At 53.0% G+C, this 20,664-nt stretch overlaps 2 protein-coding genes across 14 annotated transcripts in view; one reads left to right on the top strand and one right to left on the bottom strand.

Moving 5' to 3' along the window:
• TCOF1 (treacle ribosome biogenesis factor 1) overlaps positions 1 to 6,873 on the top strand; it is a 39,384-nt gene extending 32,511 nt beyond the window's left edge. For 7 of the 10 annotated variants that reach the window (XM_077895900.1, XM_077895899.1, XM_077895897.1 and 4 more), the window contains 7 exons: positions 269 to 506; positions 998 to 1,083; positions 1,527 to 1,707; positions 3,530 to 4,081; positions 4,619 to 4,716; positions 5,712 to 5,755; positions 6,391 to 6,873. In XM_077895900.1, the coding sequence (XP_077752026.1) occupies positions 269 to 506; positions 998 to 1,083; positions 1,527 to 1,707; positions 3,530 to 4,081; positions 4,619 to 4,716; positions 5,712 to 5,738 (1,182 nt within the window). In that variant the 3' untranslated portion in view covers positions 5,739 to 5,755; positions 6,391 to 6,873. Of the gene's footprint in view, positions 1 to 268; positions 507 to 611; positions 689 to 997; positions 1,084 to 1,526; positions 1,708 to 3,529; positions 4,094 to 4,618; positions 4,717 to 5,711; positions 5,756 to 6,390 lie in introns of those variants that run through there. The other 3 variants (XR_013378442.1, XM_077895898.1, XM_077895906.1) reach the window with 3 other exon arrangements.
• Positions 6,874 to 7,517: 644 nt separating this feature from the next.
• Positions 7,518 to 16,227, bottom strand: CD74 (CD74 molecule). 4 transcript variants are annotated; one of them, XM_077895908.1, is made up of 9 exons: positions 15,911 to 16,227; positions 12,202 to 12,374; positions 11,894 to 11,973; positions 11,307 to 11,369; positions 10,549 to 10,644; positions 10,134 to 10,221; positions 8,923 to 9,114; positions 8,379 to 8,441; positions 7,518 to 7,964 (listed from the first exon to the last, which is right to left on the bottom strand). In XM_077895908.1, the coding sequence occupies exons 1-8, from the start codon at positions 15,985 to 15,987 to the stop codon at positions 8,392 to 8,394; spliced, it is 819 nt and encodes a 272-aa protein (XP_077752034.1). In that variant the 5' UTR covers positions 15,988 to 16,227; the 3' UTR covers positions 7,518 to 7,964; positions 8,379 to 8,391. The 4 variants fall into 4 exon arrangements, with proteins under 4 accessions (XP_077752034.1, XP_077752033.1, XP_077752036.1 ...); XM_077895907.1 differs by having other exon boundaries at positions 7,518 to 8,119; positions 15,911 to 16,226; XM_077895910.1 differs by lacking the exon at positions 8,923 to 9,114 and having other exon boundaries at positions 15,911 to 16,222.
• Between the last annotated feature and the right edge of the window lie 4,437 nt (positions 16,228 to 20,664).

Below are 20,664 nucleotides of genomic sequence, written 5' to 3'. Positions count from 1 at the left end.
AGAAGGGAGGGCCCAGGCAGGGCTCAAGTCCCAGCACCAGCACTGACCTGCCCTGTGAGTGTAGCATGCACACGTGTCTCTTCCCCATCTCCCCCCTGCTGCCCATCTGAGCATTTGTGGGAAGGCTACGAAGTGAGGCCTGGGTGCGAAGAGCTAAGCGGCATTTGGTCCTGAGGTGACTAGGATGCTCAGTTGCACCAAGTCTTAGTTCCCTTCATTTATTCTTCTACCCTTTTTTTTTTTTTTTTTTTTTTTTTAACCAAACTAGGTTGACCATGCTCTGGGCACACTCCCCGTAATGAGTCCTCAGATCACCCCTGTGCAGGCCAAGATGACCAACAAGCTCAAAAAGGCTGAGGTCCCTGCAGTCGAGCGAGCCACAGCCACTCCTGTGGGACACCCCAAAGCCAAGGCCTCTGAGACCTCCAACGACAGCGAGGACAGCAGCGGCAGCTCTTCAGGGAGTGAGGAGGATGCTGACGGGCCCCAGAAGGCCCACAGGCGGGGTGAGGGTCCCAGCAGGAGAAGGCTGGGTGGGCCCGGAGCAGGGGAGTGGCGGCCGGGCGGAGCCCTAAGCTTGGGCCTCCACTGTGTATCTCCTTGTTCTGCAGCATCTCCACTGTGTATCTTCCTTGTCTGCCTCATCATCCCGTGCTGGGCCTCAGTTTCCCTCCCCCTCCATGAGGAGGTTGGTCTACATGATACCAAATACCTTCCAGCTCTGCAGTGTGGCCACTGCTGACTTTTTGGTATCAGGCTCCCATTCCCAGGGTCATCCCCCCACCCCACAGAAAAGCAGGGCCACCTAAGTAGGGCCTCAGGAATTAGGAGGAAAGGTTTTAGCATTCACGTGTCTTGCTTAGAGGGCTGCAAACAGCCATTGACCTTGGAGGGAGTCATGAGAGCAGGTACAGCCTTGGGCAGGAAGGTGAGGGATAAGCAGAAGGCTCAGGCCATCATCCCGGGGCCTCCCAACAGCTGACCTATGCTCCCCCAGTAGGTCCAGCCCCCTCTGCGACGGAGACCTTGGTGGAGGAGACCACAGCAGAGTCTAGCGAGGATGAGGTCGTGGCACCCTCTCAGGTAACTGCGAGGGAGGGGACTGGCACCTACCTCGGGGCCTTGGGGTGGGGGTTCAAGGCCACCCCCAGGGCCGCGTGTCAGCATAAAGCCACCAGCAGTGGACTCCTGGAGTCTGTAGCAAAGACTTGCCTTGACTTTAGAGGAGTCCCAGAAAAAAAGGATATTTTGTAACAGATGGGATTTCTTTAAGGTTATCCTCTGTACAAGGCAAGCGCTGGTGATTTTCCGTTCGCGTTAGTAGTGAGAAATTGTCTTCTTAACTGTGCCCAACGAAAATCTGTATTAATTAAAATGGTGCAGGAGGTACCTACAGAGGGCTCAAGTGCTCGCCGCCTGGCCCGATCTCTGGGGCTCTGGGGATGGCTTCCTCACGGCAGGCCCTGCACTGGAGGGGAAGGGGGGCTGGGCAGGATTCCAACCTCGTTCACACTGGCTTTCTTCAGTCTCTCCTCTCAGGTTATGTGACCCCTGGGCCAACTCTGGCCAACTCCCAGGCTTCAAAGGCCACTCCTAGGCCAGACCTCAACCCGTCGGCTTCCTCTACTTCCATCAGCAAAGATGCCCCAGATGGCAAGCAGGAAGTGGAGCCCCAACACGTAGCAGGCACTGTATCCCCTAAAACAAGTGAGTTAAGGGCCATAGGAAAGACACAGTGGGACACGAGGGACAAGGCACTGGGCCCCTTCTTTCCCTCCCACCAGTATGGTCTTGTCTGTCGCAAGGGCCTCTCCAAGCACTGCCCGGGGCCCCTTGCACAGGTGTCTGGCTCTTACAACCTGGGATGGCCTGGAGGTCGGGTTATCCAGTTCTGTGGGACACTGGTGCACCTGATAGGCTGATCCCTGCCTTAAAGCGGCCTTGGCTCTCTCTAGATGTCCCCGCTGAGTTTCCTTCCTAACAGACAGACTGCTGGTATGGGCTGTAGGAACTCGGACAAAAGGCAGGAGCCATTTGTGGAGAAGTCTCTAGCACATGGCAAAGACCCCCAGGTGATGGCCTGGCTTGTCATAAAGCCTCAGGACCCTGGCCACTCTAGGCCTCTGTGCCCTAACCACACAGTTCAGGGGAGATCCATCCAGTCCGTGTCCAGGCGTGGCACACACAGAAAGCAGTCACCTGGTGTCTGGGGAGCAGACCAGAGTACTGAGGTCACCCAGCCTGGGGCATCCGCCGGCCCTGACTTTGCCAGTGCTGAGGGACAGGAATCTCCGACCAGCATGCCTGGGACAGCTCTGGGCAGTCCCCAGCTTTGGTGTTCGAGGGTGTTTGTCAACAGGAAACAGAAGTGGGCTGCAGGGAAGGAGGTTGTAGCACACAGGCTGTGCCCTCCTCAGCTTCCCTCTCCAATCAGCACCCCCAGCCCTTGGCCAAGAAGCACCAAAGGACTGAACTGGGCCTCCGTCTGTCCTGGGACCCCCTCTACTCAGCCTGCCATGTGTGCCTCCCCGAGCTCCCCACAGTCCTGGAGCCAGAGCTGCTGGAGATCCCACCTGGGCCCCACCCTCTGCAGGCACAGTCCCCGAGCCCGGGACATGGAGCAGGGCAGCAGCTGGGTGTCCTTCAGAGCCCAGCATGGAGGCACTCTTGTGTCTTTGGAGACCTACTGAGTCACCTGGGAAGTTAGGGGCGGCATTGGGGCACTGCCGATGTCAACCCACCACCACCGTCGTTGACTTTAGCTGCAGCTCCCGGTGCTGGGTCAGCAGAGCTCGTTTTCCTCCCCAGCATTCTTTGTGAGAGGCGGGTGCGACAGGGAGACATTTTCGAGGGGGCTGTGGAAGGTTTTTTTCACACGTGTAGTCAGCACACAATTATCAAAGGAGAGCAGAGGCGTGGAAAATTCTAAACAAAGGCTGCACCAGAAGTCACTCTGGCAGGCAGCAATCCTGCTGAGTCAGCCACCACGTGTGTCTGCGCCATGCCCGTCGCCCCTTGGCTGCCTTGTCCCCTGACCAGCTTCTGTCATGAGTCTCTGACTTAGAGGCCTCACCGTTCATCTAAGTCCTTATTTTACAAACAAGGAGACTGAGGCTGTGGGAGGAGCGCGGTCCCACAGCAAGTGGTGGTTGGCAAACCTAGAAGTCTCTTGCTTCCCAGCTCTGGACTTCTGGCTGGACAATACCATCTCCTGTCCGACCTTTCATTTTGTTGATAGATTTTATGCCCCTTCTTTAACATTCTAGAGTCCTTTTCCATGTCCAACCTGACTTAAATTTTTAGTGCAAGGAGACAAAAGAGTGAAGTTAAAGAAAAAAGCTCAGTTAGAAACTGCTGGAAAGGTGTGGGCCAGGAGACCCGGATAGGGCAGAGTGACCACTGGCCCGCCCTTTCCCTGTCTGTACCATGGTCAGAGGAGGTTGACTGGGTCCCTAGACCCCCTTGGTTCTTAGTCAGTGAGCCTGTTTCCCGACTCCCTGGTCCGTGACCCCACGTCCTCTCTCCACAGGCAGGAGAGAGGCTGATGCCACGCCTCAGAAGCCCCGGAAGCCCAAGAAGGAGGCCGGGAGCCCCCAAGCCTCCACGCTGGCCCTGCAGAGCGACATCAGCCGACGCCTCCTGAGTGAGCCCTGGCCCCTGAATGAGGCCCAGGTCCAGGCCTCGGTGGTGAAGGTCTTGACAGAGCTGCTGGAGCAGGAACGGAAGAAGGCCGCCGATGCCGCCAAGGAGAGCAACAGGAAGGGCCGGGTGGGCCGCAAGCGGAAGCTGTCGGGGGACCAGACAGCAGCCAGAGTCCCCAAGAGCAAGAAAAAGAAGCAGCTCGTGGCCGGGGGAGGTGGGGAGGGTGCTGCTGGCTCACCAGAAAAGGCCCTCAGGACTCCCAAGGGGAAAGCCAAGAGAGATGGAGCAAGCAGTGACATCAAGGAGAAGAAGGAGAAAGAGTCTCCTGGCTCTCTAGAGGCCAAGGAGAAGCCGGAAGGGGAGCCGGGGACACTGAAGGTTGAAGGTGGAGACCAAGGCAACCCAAAGATCAAGAAGGAGAAAAAGAAATCAGATAAGAGTAAGTGGCGGGCTGCAGGCTGGAGCAGACTTCCAGGCCCTTGCTGAGGTCAGCATGTGATGGGGGGGCGGGGAGGGGCAGGTTCAGCAGGCACGGAAGGGACAGGCTGAGAACTGCTGGGGTGGGATGATAGTGGCAGAGCCAGAGCTGGATCCCAGAGTCCCCAGCAGGTGGGCTGAGCTGCCAGGGAGATGCAGGCTGCCACAGGGTGCGGGGCGTGGCCTGCTCCCAGGTCCTCACTCACAGTGGGTGGCCAGTCAGCACGTGCACTTCAGCTTCCTGCTTCTGTGACCCAGACACCTAGATGGCAGGTTCCCCTTGGGGCTCTCAGGCCAGGGCAGGTAGTCACGGAGGTCTGTGGGCTTGTATTTTGATGGGTCCCCAGAGTGTGGGGGGGAGGGGGAGAGCAGGGGACCTGGCATTGGGAGGAGTGGTTTGAGGATCCCTTGAGACCAGCCTTGTGTCCCTTGACATTACATTGACCACACACACCCACAAGCATCTGTTTACTTAGGGGGGTTATTTTTTTTTTCTTAGAAAAAAAAGACAAGGAAAAAAAGGAAAAGAAGAAGAAGGCAAAAAAGGCCTCAACCAAAGACCCTGACTCACTATTCCAGAAGAAAAAGAAGAAAAAGGTAGCGTGAGTTCCTGAGGGGTCTTCAGCCAGAAGAAAGACCCACACCCGGTCCCCAGGGTGGATGTGATCAGCTCCATCCTGTGCGTGTCAGGGTACCCATGGGGCGGGCCAGACCCAGTCCCTGCCCCTTTCCATTCTCAGGTGCCAGGGGTTGGGGGGCCCGTGAATCGTGACACAGTGGAGAAGCTGGGTGGAAGGCAGGTGCCACTCTGAGGAGGGACATGGTCTGTGTGTGTAGAAGCCATGCAAGTGACCCCGTCTGTCTGTGAGGTAGAAGGATGTTCTTGGGCTGGGTGAAGACAGGAGGGGCAGGGGCAGGGAGGCCAGCCGGGTCAGCAGAGGTGAGAGGAAACAGTCCCTGGGTTGTATGTATCCCAGCTGGCCGGGTATCCTCTCTGCAGAAACGTAATCCTCAGCTTTTTTTTTCTTTTTTTCTTTTTTCTTTTTTCTTTTTTTTTTTAAGATTTTATTTCCTTGAGAGGGAGAGAGAGCATGCAAGAGAGAGAGCACAAGCCAGGGGTAGGGCAGAGGAAGAGCTAGAAGTAGACTCCCTGCTGAGTGGGGAACCCAACGTGGGGCTCGAATCCAGGACCCCAGGATCATGACCTGAGCCCAAGGCAGAGGCTTATACCTATTGAGCCACCCAGGCACCCCCACTCCCCTCTGCTTTATGGGTTCTAAAGGCTGATCGCCAGAATAGGGGAGCCTCCACACCTTACATGGGTGCAGTTCTCACTGTGCCAGCAGGTCCTCAGCTGTGTTCAGAGCTGGGCATCTGTTGGCTTCAGAGTCCTGGGCTCCTTCCTGGGCAAGTGGGGCCCCATCCCTGCCCTTGGAGGTCCCTGTATACCCACTATCTGTTGGGGGGGAGCCATGCATCCTCAGGAGAAAACCATTGCAACTGCTCCTGGGAGGAAGGGGTGGGCAGCATGGCGGGGGGCGGGGGGGGAGATGCTTCAGGTTCAAGAGCCTCTCGTACTTCTCTCCTCACAGAAGAAGACAGCAGAGCAAACTGTCTGAGGGGCACAAGGCGACAGGTATGCTTCCTGGCCTGGAGATCCGTAGTGAAGGTGGGAGGGTAACTAGCATCCGGCGGGGTCCCCGGGGCCAGGCAGGGAAGGCGCAGGGGCTCAGGAAAGTAGTTCCATCCCTGAAGGTCAGTGGGGCTGGTGAGCTGATGCCAGAAATCAGAGCTGCAGAGTCCGAAGGCTCCAGAATGGCGATGGCAGTGACCTACACAGTGCTCGCTGGGTGCGGGCACTCGGCTGGTTCCTCTTTGTAGAGGAGGAGAGTCTCGAGGTCAAGCACTGCTCAGTGGCTCCCCACCATCGTCCACTTTGTCTTCCTTGTGACTCTCTAACTGGAGGGCATTCCTCATGGGGAGGAAGGTGGTTTCCTTGGGGTAAGCCATTCTGATGGAGCTGGGCTTTCTGGGTGTGGGTGAAGGGGCTGACTGGACCCCTGCAGCCTCCTGGGAATGGGGGAGACCCAGAGCCCGCCTGGCCGGAGCATGAAGCGCTCGGCCCGGTTCCTGGGACATGGTCCAGACTAACGTGCCTGCCGCTGTTGATGGTCCTCCCTGCACCAGAGACACCAGATTTTGATTTGATTTTCTTCTCTTGGGAGAAAAGGGTCAGGAAATCTTACATCTGGATGTGTTTCCTTCACCCAGGGATTTCTTAGCCAAGTGGTGACCAGCCCCATGCCTCTGCCCTGTGCCCACCGTGGGCTGGAACTGAATCTTTAGCTTCCCCCCTCCCCAGAAGAGGCCAGCCAGCCACAGTGTCCACGCTGGCCGAGCTAGTGAGCCCTGCAGAGGCTGGTCCGAGGAGGAGGAGAAGCTTCCAGCTCCAATGACTGGCACTCACTGACTCCGCGTCTGACTTCTGTCCTGACACAGAATGCTTCATAGAGATGTGTACAGTATATATATATTTTTTTAAGAGACCTGCCCCTCCCCCTTCAAACTGACACTCCCAGAGGCCTCGGGACCTTCCATCCTTTGACCTGCAGACCCAGCAAGGCCCAGCCTGCAGCTCCTCCCATGTCCCTGGTCTCTGGTCTCTGGCTGATGCTGAGGCTTTGTCCTCTCTGTTTTTCACATTTTGTTTGTGGTTTTTTGTAACAACTCGGAAAATAAAAGGCTTGAAGGAAAGGTGAGTTCCCAGCGCATCCGGGACAAGTGTGTTACACTTATTCTTGGAAGGGAGAGTCTGGCTGGCCCTTGGAGGTGAACAAACCGTCGCTCCGGGTTTGTTCTCAACTACACATCGGGGCTCTGGGACGCTGTGGTGAGTGGAACAGACAGGTTGCCAGAGAGCGAGACTCTGCAAAGTGCCCCAGGTGCCGAATCTGTGTGGGGAAGGCTACCTGGAGGAAATGGCATCTCAGCTCTGGAGGACCTCATGTATCGTCATGGTCGGTTTGTTAGAGAAGGCCAGGCGGATATCCAGAGGCAAGAAATGGAAAAGGGGGGTGGGTTTCTTTTTTTTTTTTTTTTTTAAAGATTTTATTTATTTATTCATGAGAATACACAGAGAGGCAGAGACACAGGCAGAGGGAGAAGCAGGCTCCATGCAGAGAGCCCGACGTGGGACTCGATCCCAGGTCTCTAGGGTTACACCCTGGGCTGAAGGTGGCGCTAAACCCCTGAGCCACCCAGGCTGCCCTGCCTGCCCCATGGGCATCTTGGGTTGGGCTCCCTGCACTCTGACCTCCCACCCCGACCACTGGTTTCAAGGTCTCGGTTATCTCCTTGGGATAAATGAGCCAGATCCCAGTAACAGTCGGAGCCAGAAGTGTTCTACTCACTACTTTTATTCTCAGCCCTGAGGGCCAATGACAAGCTTGGCTGCGGAGAGGGAACTGGGGGTTGGCAGAAAGTGAGGCATCGCTGTGGAGGGGCTGGTTCTTCCTGGGTGAGTGTTGCTGGAGAGAGGGAAGGGGTGGCTCCCCAGCTGAAGAGGCTAGAAAGGGGCAGGAACAGCTAACATGTTGGGTGTCGGGGAACACTGTCCCCTCTCCCTGCACCTTCCATCTCGTCCATGGGCCTGGGTCTTGGGGCTCCAGGTTGGAGGATGAAATGGGAGTCCGCCTAGCTCTTGGGCCACCTCCTTGGGCCACACACTCCTGACAGATGGGGGCTTGGGCAACAGAACGTTCCTGCATCGTTAAATCTGTGCTGTTCTGACATGACCTGTGTCCCAGGATGATGGAGAGCCAGGTGCCAGGGTGTTGTGGAAGGAGCTGCGGGGTGGGAGACAGTGAGTTGGGGGAGCAGTGTGTAAGGGAAGGAGAAGAGGGGCTAGGGTCGGGTCAGAGGATAGAAGGGAGCAAGGAAGCAGTGGCCACGCAGCGTGGGCTACGTGCTGGCATCCGCATCTGCTGTTCTCAAATGATAGCTAAGGAGAAGAGAAGCAGCAGGTTAGGGTTGGGGTCACCTGTTGTCCCTGCCCCTTCCCGGTATCCTGGGACCTCAAAGCAGTTGAGGACTCTCCACCCCTCCCATCCCTAGTAGTGGTCCTCAGGTGTGAAATGGATGTCTGGGGGAGGTTGGAGAACAGCCCGGGGTCAGGCCATGCCAGCCCTCCATCCATGAGGGATTCGGTCCCTGGGGGGCTAAGCTGCTGGGGACCAGATGACCCCTGCAGGGGCCCTTACCTTGGCCCAGGTCCTACTTGGCCATGCCCAGCCCAGATGACAGGTCTTCCATGTCCAGTGGCTCTGCAAGGGAGCAGCAAGTGCATTTGTCACTTGGCAGTCCAGCTTCCCACACCCATTGACAAGGGGCCTGGGTCATCCTTCCCAGCCTGGCCACCAGCCTCATGCTGGTGGAGCAGGCGCCAAAGGGCAGGACTCTTGTTGGATGGCAGCAACCAGGTGTGGTCGGGGAAGGCCAACGGAGGGAGTGATGACGTGAGATGGGTGGGCCTGCGGGCTCCTGGGTGCACCGTGGGTGGTGCACGGCTGCGTGAGCGTCCACGATGAAGGACGGGACGGAAGGACAGATGAGAGGTAGATGAGTGAATGTAAGGAGAGGAAGGATGGATGAGCAGATGAGCGCACAGGCAGGTGATGAAGTGGATGGACAAAGCGGTAGCTGAGTGGCTGCCCCCCCGACCGGAGCTCGAGTGTCCGGCCCCACGTGTGCCTTCTTGGTCCTTCTGCTCCTCTGACACTCCCTGGCCAGGTAGGCACTGCTTACCACTGCAGTTATGGTGCCCGTGGCTCCTGGTGTGGGGGACCTCGGTGCCGTTGGGGAAGACGCACCAGCAGTAGCCGGTGCTCCCATAGCACTGGAGCGGCTTATAGTTGCCGTTCTCGTCGCACTGGGGCCTGAACGTGCCAGGGTGGACATCGGGGATGCGGCTGACCTCCTCCTGGCACTTGGTCAGTGCTGAAGCGACAGGCATGGTGAAGACACAGTGAGTGAGTGGGCCCCGGGCCAGAATCTCAGCAGAACCAGAGAGCCACATACCACTGCTGTGGGCCTACGGCCTTCTGCCCAAGTGGCTGGACTCACTCTACCCATTGCATAGATGGGGAAACTAAAGCAGGGACCAACAAGGTCTGAGATCAGAGAGGAAGTGATTGGCCATGTGGCTAACTTATCCCAGAACTCGCTGATTGTGGCCCTCAATGCCTATTGAAGTTTGGATTTACACCTGTGACTCTTATTTTCAGGGAAAAACAATAGGCATCTTGGTAAGTCTGAGCTTTTGTTACTAGAGTTATCCAAGTACAAATGGGGCTTTGAGGATGTTGTAGAGGATTCATACATCAGCTGGGAGTTGGTCAAGATGGCCTCAAAGGTGCCTTCTATGAATCTATGATTAGAAAATTGGAGGCCTGTGCTAGGGTGGGCCATTGATCTTCCACTTCCAAAACTGAAGCCCAGAGGGAAGACACTGCCTAAAGTTGCATGGCATATTAGTGCCAGGATGAAGACATGGCACTCTTGAGACTTTAGGGCTGAAAATCTTAACATACATTGTCCACAAGATGGAAAAACCCCACGTCCTCTTGTCTGGCACTTGCTGGCTGTGTGAGCTTGGAGAGGTCCCTCTGAGGGTGGTGGGGTCATGAGGCCCGCTCAGCCCCCTCACTAGAACCCACGCAGTGCTGAGTGGAGAAGGTCGTTGTGACGACACCTGGGATATCTCAGGTCATTTTGCTCCAGTCCCACTTATGCAGTGCCATCCTCAACAAGGGAGGTCTTCCTCAAAAGGGAGAACTGAGGAGGAGCAGCCAAGCCCAGAAGGAACAGGCAGGAGAGACAGGAATAAGAGTTGAGAGACACGAGGAGTCCCGGTGCTTGGAACTGGGAAAGCTCTAGGTCCTAACCTCTACAGCTCCAAGGGAGCCCTGAGGGAGCTTCCAGAAACCCTGGCATCCCAGGGCTCCTGCTCCCCATACCTTTTAGTGGAACCTCAGTGCTCTTCTTCTCCAGGGAGTTCTTGCTCATTTCAAACAGGAGCCACTGATACATCCAGTTCTCAAAGACCTAATGGGAAAGAGGCAAGGGGTCAGACTCCAGAGCCCCCTCCAACCCTGCCTGGCTTTGCCCCTGGGGACAGAGTTGGAGGATCCAAGAGGGGACCCAACACCCCAGAGTCCAGCTACAGCCTGGTTCCCTCCTAGAGACTCATGGGCTTGGGTCAAGGCAGTTCCTCAACCCCAGGCCCTCTTCATGTCTGTGGCTTTGTTGGTGCTGGTGCACCTCCTCTGGCTTCCCGAGGATGGCTTCCCGAACCACCTCCTACGGCGCCTTCCCCAGCCCTATCCTAGGTGTCAGGAATGAGAGGGAGCCAGCGCAGGGAAAGCTGCTGACCTTCCAATCCAGGGTCTCCATGGTGTTCTTAAGGTGTTTCAGGTTCTCTGGGAAGCTCCCCTTCAGCTTTGGGTACACCTTCAGGGGGTCCGCCTCCTGTGGGGTAGCAAGGCAGGAAGGAAGGTCCAAACAGAGCTCCCTGGCAAGGTGAAATGTGCAGCCCATGTTCCCCTGGACCTCTGCATAATGGAGCCAAAGAGTGGGGAGGCAGCAAGGGCCCTCCAGCTGCTCTGCTACGTGATCCCAGGGCTGGGAGTTTGGAGACCCAGGTTCCAGACCCGGATCTACCCATAAAGCCCCAGTCTTCTACTCCTTGCAGACTCCCACTCACCTTTCAGGTCTCCCCTCCTCAACACTCCCTCCCCTCCCCCCACTCAGTTGGGTCCTGGCCTCTTTCCTCACTAAGCTCTCCGCATGTCTGTGTTAGCCTGGGACTCCCATGGGGTTGGAAGCACAGTCTGATTGCTTCCCAGTGTAAGCCCACAGCCTGGCACAGGGCCTGGTGTAGAATAGATGCGCAGCAGAAATTTGGGCAGGAAAGATGGGCATCTTGAGCAAGTCACTTTCGGGCTGTGGGCCTCAGATTCTCCAAACAGTCAACAAAGTAGATGGCAGGGCTAGACTCCATATGACATTTTAAGGGCCCCACTGGTATTCTTTCACTAATCTGGTGAGCCCAGAATGGTGCAGACCATGGAGCGTACTGTCATGGGCACCCCGGGTTGGGCAGGCAGGACCACCAGCCAGATCCCACTCACCAGAAGCAGGTGCATCACGTGGTCCTGTGTCATGTTGCCGTACTCGGTGGCATTCTGTGTGGGCTGTGGAAGGAAAGAAGAGGGGGTTACCAGTACTGACCCTCAGAGGAGGGGTCCTGGAGCAGAGCCAGCAGCTGGGGTCCCAGGTGCTCAACAGGATCAGGCCCATCTCTGCCACCTCCAAGTGTGAGGACAAGGATGAGAGCTCCAGCAAGTCACTTTACCTTACTGCGGCAAGGTCCTTACTGGGCAAATCTGCATAAGCTTTACTGCCCAGGGCTTTGTGCCTGCCCAGCAGATTGTTTATGACAAACATGACCCTATAGGACATCAAGGACTTTGGGAAGGGAGGGGGCTGTGAGATGCTCTGCAGAAGCATTTTGTAAACCTCCCAGGGATGGGATGTTCTCTCCAGCCCGGGAGCCCTCCTCTTCCTAAGGCGGGCTCTGTCCTCCTCCAGCCATCCGTGCCCCCACCCCTCAGCTGGGCCTTTCCTGGCGCAGCTGTTCTCCCCTGTCCCTCGGCACCTGCCCTGCACCCAGACTAGATAACACTTCCCTGTTCCACCACCCTGGGGTTGTCCTTACCCCCTGGGGCAGGCTTTGAATGGGCAGCGCCTGCATCATCATGGGAGTGGCCACCCTCATCTTGCTCAAAGGCTTGGGAGCTGTGGGAACAGGAGGTACAGTATGAGTGTGGCCCAGTGCTACCGGGGGGGGGGGGGGGGGGGGGGGGGGGGGGGGGGGGGGGGGGGAGTACTCAGATCAGGGACCAGATGAGGGTGTGGAATTCTAGGCGAGAGGGAGGAGACAGTGGGTCCGGCTGGGGGCAGGATGGGGTCTCAGAAGTGAAGGATGATGAGTGGGGGAGGGGAGGTTGGAGGGGAGGCACGCACGCTTGGGAAGCTTCATGCGCAGGCTCTCCAGCTGCAGGTTCTGGGAGGTGACTGTCAGCTTGTCCAGCCGGCCCTGCTGCTGGTACAGGAAGTAGGCCGTGGTGGCCTGGCCAGCCAGGAGCAGAGCCACCAGGACAGAAAAGCCTGTGTACAGAGCTCCTCGGCTGCATTTGCTGTTGGGGAAAAAGAGAGAGGTCAGAGGAGAGTGCAGAGGCGGCTGCCCCAAGGACTGACCGAGAGTGGGGCAATGCCCCCCCATTTCCGTCCGCTCCCCCTAACACACACATAAGCACAAACAACAAGTGCAGTGGCCATGCAGCCTGAAGACACTCCCCCAGCCCCATAAATCCAACCACTGCTGCTCCTGCAGGCCTCCTAAGCACAGCTGCCCCCGGACCTAGGAGGAGTGGGGAAGAGCCAGGGACAGAGAGCCCTTGTCCATTCTGCGTCTCTGTCCCACCTGTGTACCACGGGGTCTGCCAGGGGGTCTCCTGAGGACAAGCACTGCCCTCAGGGGAAGGAGGTGCCCCCTACCTACCCTACGACTACAGGGAAATTAGAGAAAAGGGAACTAAGTGGGACTGGACAGCAGAGTGGGTGGCCCACCTGAAAATGAGAAGTGTGGCCTTGACATTTTAGGGGCAGGCAGGGGGCAGTGGATGATGTCAGCTGGAGCAGAGTCAGGTACCACACCCTCTGGGGACACATCCTCCACTCCGCACTCTCCATGTCTTTGAGCAAGTCTCTGCCATTCTCTGGGCCTGTCATGTGGGGGCCTCTCACCTCAGCAATTCTAGGATTTGGTGGTTTTCTTCTTTGAAGCAAGATCTGACTGTGACCACAGAAGTATTTCAAATGGTACTGTCCACCCAGGGGGTTTCAGCAGGGGTACAGTGCCTGAGCCTGTGTGACCGGAGAGTGTCTCATATTTCCTAAACGAGTTGGCTGCACAGGGAGGGATGGCCAGGCCTCAGACACTCAGTCCTTGGAGCAATTGGCCGAGGATACAGTTTTGGGGGCACGTGAGTCCCAGCTCCGGGAATGTAAGGATCCTGCCCCAGGACCCTGAGAGTTCCTGGCCTCTTCTCTGCCACCTCACCCTAGGGCTGGGGCTACTAGAACTCCGCTAGACACGTCAGGATGACACTGCACCCCCTTACTCCAGGAACCAACAAGGACAGTTCAGGAAACTCTAGGAGATCCATCTGCCTAGTAACTCATGACATCACACACATAGCTCATTCTCATTGGCTCTCTACTTGCCAGTCCCCTGCGTGTGTTGGGCCAAGGTCCAGCCCAAAGGATTGTTGTTCTGTGAGAAGAAAAGCAAAAACGCCACGTGAAGAAAAGGAGGAGACCAGGCAGGAGGGGAACCCAAGTACCATTTCTTGGCCTTCCGCAGGAACAGGGGTGGCCTGGCCTCTGTGAAAGTCCACCCAAGCCTGGGTCTTGCTTGGGTTCAAGCTCTCCAGCTCATTACCTACATGCTCACCCCTTCTGCAACCCTACACTCAATCTGGGTATACTTTCCACTATTCCTTCTCTGAACCTCAGTTTCTCATGAGGTCTAAGAATCTGGAGAGTCACACTGGAGATGGGACCTAGAGTGGAATCCTGGCTCTGTTACCCCCTTAGTTCAGGGACCAGGGGCAAGTCACTTAACCCCTCTGAGTGAGTAACTTGAGGTAGGAACAGCTACCCAATGGGTTGTTATATAAAATAAGATCATGAGAGTAAAGCTCTTCACTCCATACCTAGGTACACAGTCAGCACTGAGTACTACTCTCAGGGGAGTTATTTGTTAACTTTAGCGTCTGGTATCCTTCCTCTTTTTGCCTCTTGAATGCGGGCCTTCCTTCTGGTTCTGGATGGCTGCCAACTCTTGCCACCTGTCTCTTCATTTCCTCCTTTCCATTGCCTCCTTCTTGAATAAATAATAATAATAATTGGCTGAAGTCAGGAGCCAACCAGAACTAGCAGGAATCATGATGCAAGTGTCGTGAGGCAGAAGCGTTCACAAAGGGGTCTGAGAAACAGGCTCAGGGCTGGCATGGACTGAGCACACAGGGCCAGGGCCAGTTTTAGAAGCAGTAACCGAACTCAGGAAAACCAGGCAAGGATTTGAGGAGGGGGTACCCTCTCTGTACCCTGAGATCACACTAGGTCTGCAACTCACCAGGTGGCTCTCCCTGTCCTCTCCGAAAATCCTGCCTCCAAAAGGGGGCCAGATGGTAGGGTAAACTCATGCTTTGAAATCAGGCCAGTCCTGGGTTCAAATTCTGACTCCAACATTCGCTGTGATAACTTAGGTAAGATGCTAACTAACAAAGCCTCAATTTTCTCTTGTGTAAAAATGGGGATGATACAAGTATCCGACTCATAGAGTTACTGTGAAAATTAGGGTTGGGTTTTTAGCACATAACTAACCATAGAAATTACTAAGTGTGGCTGAGGACCAGTGACAGGTAGTCCGTGAAGGGGAACTATTATCAGGACTACTGTCATCATTGTTTTTATTATTCCTGAGACCCAGAGAGAAACAGTGATTTGTTCAAGTCACATGTGGCAGTAGCAGAACCTGGACCAGAAGCTAGCCCTCACAGGAGAGTCAGCCCTCCTAGCCCTGGGATTCCTTGGGATTTTCACAGATATACTCTAATGGTCTATATCTGGTCACCTGTTCCCCAGAATGCTGTTCTTCATGACATCTCTGAGTGTTTCTCCCAAACCCCCTTTCTGCCTGGCAACAGTTGACGTCACGGCTATAAGTCCCTCTAATTTGCAAATGACTTTTTTTAAATTTGAGATTTTCAGGTCATCTCCACACCCAACATGGGACTCAAACCCCCAACCCTGAGATTAAGAGTCGCATGCTCTACTGATGGAGCCAGCCAACCCCTTCAATGTGCAAATTACTTTTTTGAAGACTGGGGAGAGTGGGGCCATGGGGTAGCTGCATTCTAACCCTGCTTTTTTTTTTTTTTTTCAGGGAAACACCTGGATAAGACAATCCTGGGGCTGGGAGAGGGGTCCCGGGGCCCTCTGGATGGCCGCGCTGGCCCCTTGCTGCAAGGGAGAGGGACACAAGGGACCGGGCATGACCCACATCAACCTTCAGTCCCTTCTAAAAACTTAGCCAGAGCCCCGCTTCCCTTTCCTGACCCCTTCCGGCATCTCTCAATCCCTCCTGTAATGGCGGACGTGTCCATCTACTCGACAGACACCTGCAACTACCTTCCCTGGCACAAACTCAGACGCTCAGCCATGGTGGTTAGGGAGAAACGCCACTGTGATGAGCTGCTTCCACCATCCTCTTTGAGGAACTCTGTCTCTCCATCTAGGATCCATAACACTTTTCCAAAGGTTTCTAACCTAGTCCAAGGTTTCTAACCTAGGATTTGTGGTTCAGCATCAGGGGGTCTGTGAGGTCCCCAAAATTGTGTGAGACCCTAGGGAGAGAATCCAGGGTTCTCTTGTGATTTTGAGAAGAGAAGTGTATCACACAAAGAAATGTAAAACCCCGGCCTCAAAGAAGCCCCCTCATTTTACAGTAGCGAGGACAGAAGCCCAAAGCAGGCCAAAGACTTGCTCACGGTCACCCGGAGTCAGGGCCGGAATCTGTCCCTCCTGTGGCTCCCCGTCTAGTCCTCCTGCGGCACATCTGTGTGGCCCAGGATTTTCAGTGCTCTCTCCTGCGGCTCCCACATACCTCTCTGGGGCACCAGGGCGCTGGCCCAGTATGGGCAGCTGCTCATGGTTGGAGATGAGGTCGCGCTGGTCTTCCATAGTTCTGGCCTCTGGTCTTCCCCACGCTTCCTGCTGCTGCTGCTGCTGCTGCTGCTGCTGCTGCTGCTGCCACCACCTGTGTATCTGGGACCCTGAACCCCTGGCTCACCTCTTGAAGTTGGAGCTGAGGAGGGATCTGATTTGTCCACAGAAGGCCACTCCGCCCACCTCGTAAAAGTGGAAGTGAAAACCCCAAAGCTGGAAATACCCCCCTTGGGCAAAGCTGCCTCTAACAGGACAGGATGGGGAGGCGGGGGCTCCCCAGGCAGGTAGAAAGGCCCGCATACTTCCATTGGCTGCTCAGGACCGGCATCACTTGTTTCTAGGCAGACCTTTGGATTCATAAGGCACTTTGGATATTTTGAGAAACAGGCAAATATTCACCCCTTAGAAGGAAAATCACTTTGAAACAGAAAATGCCTTTGTCTCCCCTTCTTCCCCACTGATGAGTGGATGCAGAAGGTGGGGCGGGAATGATGGGCCCAGTGTCCCCCATGCTCCCTTCTAACTTGAGCATTTTATGAACCTGAGTCATGGTTTTAAGGTTCTCGTCTAATATTTGCTGCCACTTACTAAGCCTTCCTTTGTGCCAGACACGGTGCTAATCATTTTACATACTTTGTTCATTTTTTTTTAAGATTTTATTTATTTATTCATAGACACAGAGAGAAAGAGGCAGAGACACAGGCAGAGGGAGAAGCAGGCTCCATGCAGGGAGCCCGATGTGGGACTCGATCCCGGGTCCCCAGGATCACGCCCCAGGCTGCAGGTGGCGCCAAACCGCTGTGTCACCGGGGCTGCCCTACTTTGTTCATTTAATCTTTACAACAACACTTTGTTGTTGTTGTTTTTAAAGATTGTATTTGTTCATGAGACACACAGAGAGAGAGGCAGAGACACAGGCAGAGGGAGAGAAGCAGGCTCCATGCAGGGAGCCCGATGCGAGACTCAATCCCAGGACCCCAGGATCACAGCCCAAGCCAAAGGCAGACGCTCAACCGCTGAGCCACCCAGGCGTCCCTACAGCCACACTTTGAGGCCTGTTTTATTTTCTCCATTTATTAGGGAGATACACTGAGGCTTTGAGAGGCTCCGTGCTGGCCCAGGATCATGCATACCAGAAGTAGGGAGTCTGTGTTTACACTCTCCTCTTCTGTTATGCTGATGTCCAAACCATGTGGTTCAAATTCAGGACAGTGGAGGCCTCTGCGGAGGACCTGAAAAGGGGGGCTGGTGGAGATTTAACTGTGTTGGCAAGGTTTTATTTCTTACTATCTGTGGCTTACCTACCATATTTCTTTTATTAATCTTTATGTCTTTTGTGTGTTTCAAAATTTACATCAATAAGTTTTTTTAACAATTTTTAATTTAAGAACTTTGTGGTTTAGGGGCACCTGGGTGGCTCAGTCAGTTAAGAGTCTGCCTTCAACTCAGGTTATGATCTCAGGGTCCTGGAATCGAGCCCTGCATCAGGCTTCCTGCTCAGAGGGGAGTCTGCTTCTTTCTCTCCTCCTCCTCAGCTTGTGCTCTCCCTCTCACTCTCTTTCTCTCAAAAAAAAAAAAAAAAAAGAAAAGAAAAGAAAAGAAAAAAGCTACCTGGGTGGCTCAGTGGTTAAGAGTCTGCCTTTGGCTCAGGTCGTGATCCCGGGGTCCTAGGATTGAGTCTTGCATCGGCTCCTTGCATGGAGCCTGCTTCTCCCTCTGCCTGGGTCTCTGCCTGTCTCTCTCTGTGTCTCATAAACAAATAAAATGTTTAAAAACAACAACAACAACAAAGTGTTGCTGTAAAGATTAAATGATTAAATTCTATCCTGGGATAGAATCCCACCATCAGGTTCTCTGCGAGGATCCTCCTTCTCCCTCTGCCTGTGTCTCTCATGAATAAATAAAATCTTTAAAAAGCAAAAAACTTTGTGGTTTGTAGATTCAGTGCATCTTAGATTTCAAGAATCAAGGGAGATAGTATATGTATTTTGAGGGGAGGGAAAAAGAGCAGACGTGGTCTTCAATGCACCAGACCTGAGTTCAAATCCCAAGTCAGAAAGACCCTAACCACATGACCCGAGCCAGTCCCTTGACCCTTCTGAATCGGTTTTCTCCTTTGGAAAAGAGGGACAATAATACTGAACTTGCAGAGTTGTAAGATTAAATAAGCATTTATGAGCACAAAGCCTGGTACCATAGGAGATGCTCAAGAAATGAAACTGTTATTCAAATATTTACTAGGTAAGATATCTTCTACATCATCAAGACAAATAAAATCATGTATCCATGCAAACTTGAGCACAGGGACACCTGGGTGGCTGAGCGGTTGGGCGGCTGCCGTCAGCTCAGATGTGTGACCCTGGAATCTGGGATTGAGTCCCACATCCGGCTCCTGCGAGGAGCCTGCTTCTCCTTCTGCCTGTGTCTCTGCCTTTCTCTGTGTGTGTCTCTCATGAATAAGTAAATAAATCTTAAAAAAAGACAAAAAAAACAAAAAACAAAACTTGAGGGCGGCCTGGTGGCGCAGCGGCTTAGCGCCGCCTGCAGCCTGAGGTGCGATCCTGGAGACCCAGGATGGAGTCCCATGTCGAGCTCCCTGCATGGAGCCTGCTTCTCCCTCTGCCTGTGTCTCTGCCTCTTTTTCTCTCTGTGTCTCTCATGAATAAATAAATAAAATCTAAAAAAAAAAAAAAAAAAAAAAAAACCTTAAAAAAAAAAACTTGAGCACAAATGTTCATAATAGTCAAAAAGTGGAAACAACCCAAATGTCCTTCAACAGGTGACTAGATAAACAAATTGTGACTCATCCATACAATGGAATACTACTCAGCAATAAAAAGGAATGAACTATTGATACACAACCTGGATGAATCTCAAAATAATTATGCTATATGAAAGAAGCCAGAAAAAAAGAGAATATGCTGTAAGATTCCATTTAGATAAAATTCTAGGAAATACAAACTAATTTACAGTGATAGAAAAGAGATGAGTAGTTACCTAAGGATTTGGGGGGGGTGCAGGAAGGGATAAAAAGGAGAAATGACAAAGGGGCACAAAGAAACTGTGGAGGCATTCTCTTGATTGTAGAGCTATTTTCATAATGTATGTATATGTCAGAGCTTGCCAAATTATGCACTTTAAATACAGAAAATTTAATATGTGTCAATTATATCTCAATAAAACTATTTTTAAAATAAGACTTTTAAAAAATATTTCTTAAAAGACAAGTGACAAAGAAAAATACTGTATTTTAAATGTTTCTATAAAGAACATAAAAATTCAGCCTATGAGACAGGAGAAAATCTTTTTTTTTAATAAATTTATTTTTATTGGTGTTCAATTTGTCAACATACAGAATAACATCCAGTGCTCATCCCATCAAGTGCCCACCTCAGTGCCCGCCACCCATTCACCCCCACCCCCCCGCCCACCTCCCCTTCCACCACCCCTAGTTCGTTTCCCAGAGTTAGGAGTCTTTCATGTTCTGTCAACAGGAGAAAATCTTTACAAATTATATATCTGATAAGGGTCTAATGTCCAGAATATATAAAGAGGTATTAGAACTCAATAGTTACAAGATAACCTAATTTCAAAGAGGCAAAGGAATTCAGTAGATTTTTCTCCAAAGATGTACAAATGGTCAATAAGCACATGAAAAGATGCTCCAACATCATTAGTCATTAGGGAAATGCAAATCAAAACCACAATGAGGAGCCACTTCACACCCACTATGATGGCTATAATCAAAAAGACAGGGATCCCTGGGTGGCGCAGCGGTTTGGTGCCTGCCTTTGGCCCAGGGCGCGATCCTGGAGACCCGGGATCGAGTCCCACGTCGGGCTCCCGGTGCATGGAGCCTGCTTCTCCCTCTGTCTGTGTCTCTGCCTCTCTCTGTGTGTGTCTCTCATGAATAAATAAATAAAATCTTTAAAAAAAAAAAAAACAATAAAAAGTGTTGACAAGGATGTGGAAAAAGTTAAACTGTCGGCTCTTGCTGGTGGGAATGTAAAATGGTGCAGCTGGGATGCCTGGCTGGCTAGGTCAGTAGAGCATGTGACTCTTTTTTTTTTTTTTTTAAGATTTTATTTATTTATTCATGAGAGACACAGAGAGGGAGAAGCAGAGACAAGCAGAGGGAGAAGCAGGCTCCGTGCAGGAAGCCCGATGTAGGACTGGATCCAGGGACTCCAGGATCACTCCCTGCGCCAAAGGCAGGAGCTAAACCACTGAGCCACCCAGGGATCCCCAGAGCATGTGACTCTTGATCTCAGGGTCATGAGTTCGAGGACCACAATGCAGGAAGATTTTACTTTAAGAAATAAAATAAAATGGCACAGCTACTTTGAAAAACAATTTGATAGTGTCTCAAAAAATTAAACACAGAGTTACCATATGACCCAGTAATTTTGCTCCTAGGTATCTACACAAGAGAAATGAAAACAAAGCCCTACACAAAAATCTGTACACAAATATTCATAGTGCCATTATTCTCAATAGCCCAAAAGTGAAAACAACCCAAATAGCTACCAACTGATGAGTGAATAAAATGTGGTATACCCATATAATAGAATATTATTTAGCCATAAAGAGGAGTTAAAATCTCAACAGAACTGTTGTTTTTAAAAAATAATGAAATACTGATTCATGCCACAGAATGTTTGAATTCGGAAAACATTATGCTAAAGGAAATAA

The sequence above is a fragment of the Canis aureus genome, chromosome 4, assembly GCF_053574225.1.
Source record: "Canis aureus isolate CA01 chromosome 4, VMU_Caureus_v.1.0, whole genome shotgun sequence".
Classification (NCBI taxonomy): Eukaryota; Metazoa; Chordata; class Mammalia; order Carnivora; family Canidae; genus Canis; species Canis aureus.
Note: the sequence above shows the minus strand (reverse complement) of the source record. Positions and strands in the feature narration are given on the sequence as shown.

Bases quoted from the DNA above. Each gene is read 5' to 3' on its own strand.
- CD74 (XM_077895908.1), bottom strand. From the start codon at position 15,987: ATGGAAGACCAGCGCGACCTCATCTCCAACCATGAGCAGCTGCCCATA. The intron at 9,115-10,133 runs GTATGGGGAGCA...CTGTCGCTTCAG, and splicing joins CACTGAGGTTCCACTAAAAG to CACTGACCAAGTGCCAGGAG. The intron at 8,442-8,922 runs GTAAGCAGTGCC...GCTCCCTTGCAG, and splicing joins CGGGCACCATAACTGCAGTG to AGCCACTGGACATGGAAGAC.